Source organism: Trypanosoma equiperdum, assembly GCF_001457755.1.
Source record: "Trypanosoma equiperdum strain OVI genome assembly, contig: ctg_1051, whole genome shotgun sequence".
Lineage (NCBI taxonomy): Eukaryota > Euglenozoa > Kinetoplastea > Trypanosomatida > Trypanosomatidae > Trypanosoma > Trypanosoma equiperdum.
Genome location: NW_027123007.1, coordinates 786 through 1,856, shown reverse-complemented (window position 1 = coordinate 1,856; position 1,071 = coordinate 786). Strand labels below are relative to the sequence as shown.

General features: G+C 39.1%; 1 pseudogene across 1 annotated transcript in view; it reads right to left on the bottom strand.

The window, feature by feature from the left end:
* TEOVI_000773400:pseudogene overlaps positions 1–433 on the bottom strand; it is a 618-nt pseudogene extending 185 nt beyond the window's left edge. Inside the window, exon 1 of the mRNA in view lies at positions 1–433. This exon is cut by the window's left edge and continues 185 nt beyond it. Within this exon, the coding sequence occupies positions 1–433 (433 nt within the window).
* Positions 434–1,071: the final 638 nt, after the last annotated feature.

The window sequence follows — 1,071 nt, the reverse complement described above, 5'->3', positions numbered from 1 at the left end:
TGTTTGCTGTTCTTACATTTTTATCTGCTACCATGAGGTGGTTGAGGCTTTCGATTGTTTCTTGCGTTACAGCCAGTCGCGACACCGCAGCTATCCCCTGTAAGATATCAGTGATGTGGTTCGCTATTTCTTGCGCCGCCGTCTGGACGTCAGTCAGCATCTTTTGCGCTACCAGCTGTGCAGCCATTGTGAGTAGCTGTCGGAGCGACCCAGCTAGTAAAAATAGCTTGTTTGTCGGTGCTGTTGCCGCTTTTAATTCGCTCAGTTTGATCTAAATTGTGTTCTTTGCATTGTCAGCGATTTTATGCAAGTACGTTGCCGTATCGTATGAAGTGTTGAGCCCGGTCTTATGGTTGTGAAGGCCAGTCCCTTTGGTTATTGGCGTCGCTGTCAGCACAGCTGTTACCAATAATGCCGCATGCAGCGTTGGCATCTGCTGAGGAGAATAATCCTGACTTTTCTTGGCTAGATTTTGCGCTTTGTTGAGATGATACGAAAGAAATGCAATTTTTTCACACAGTTAAACTTGGTCACTATGAACCGCTGTTTTTTGTCGCTGAATATAATATTCTACAGATTTGTAATTTAACGTCACGATTTGATGTAAAAAAGCAGTCAGTTGAACCACAATTTTTCCAGTTTTAATAACAATTTATCTTGGTGTATATCTATCTCTCAAAACTTTGAAATTTATGGCTATCACTTTTCTTTGCCATTTTCTAATGTTCAGCTTTCGCTTTGACTAGGAATAAAAATATAACTTTGCGTTTTGTCGCGTACATGATTTTCCATTGCTCCTTGTTTTTTCAAGGTATTGTTTGTTTGTAGCGCATTCAGTAACGCCAGGCAATTTAGGTCACGAAAGTGTCTTCTTTTATGTTTTGACTTAAGTACTAAGGGACAATTGCTGCACCTCAATAACCACTTTTATATTGATGATCCGTTTATTGGAAGGTCTTTACGTCATACTAATATACCAAACGGAATTAAAGAAATGTTTCTTCTAATTTTTTCTCCTTCACGTAAAGCTTTTTTTCTTGTTAGATTTAAAACTTTCCTGTGGTTTATTAC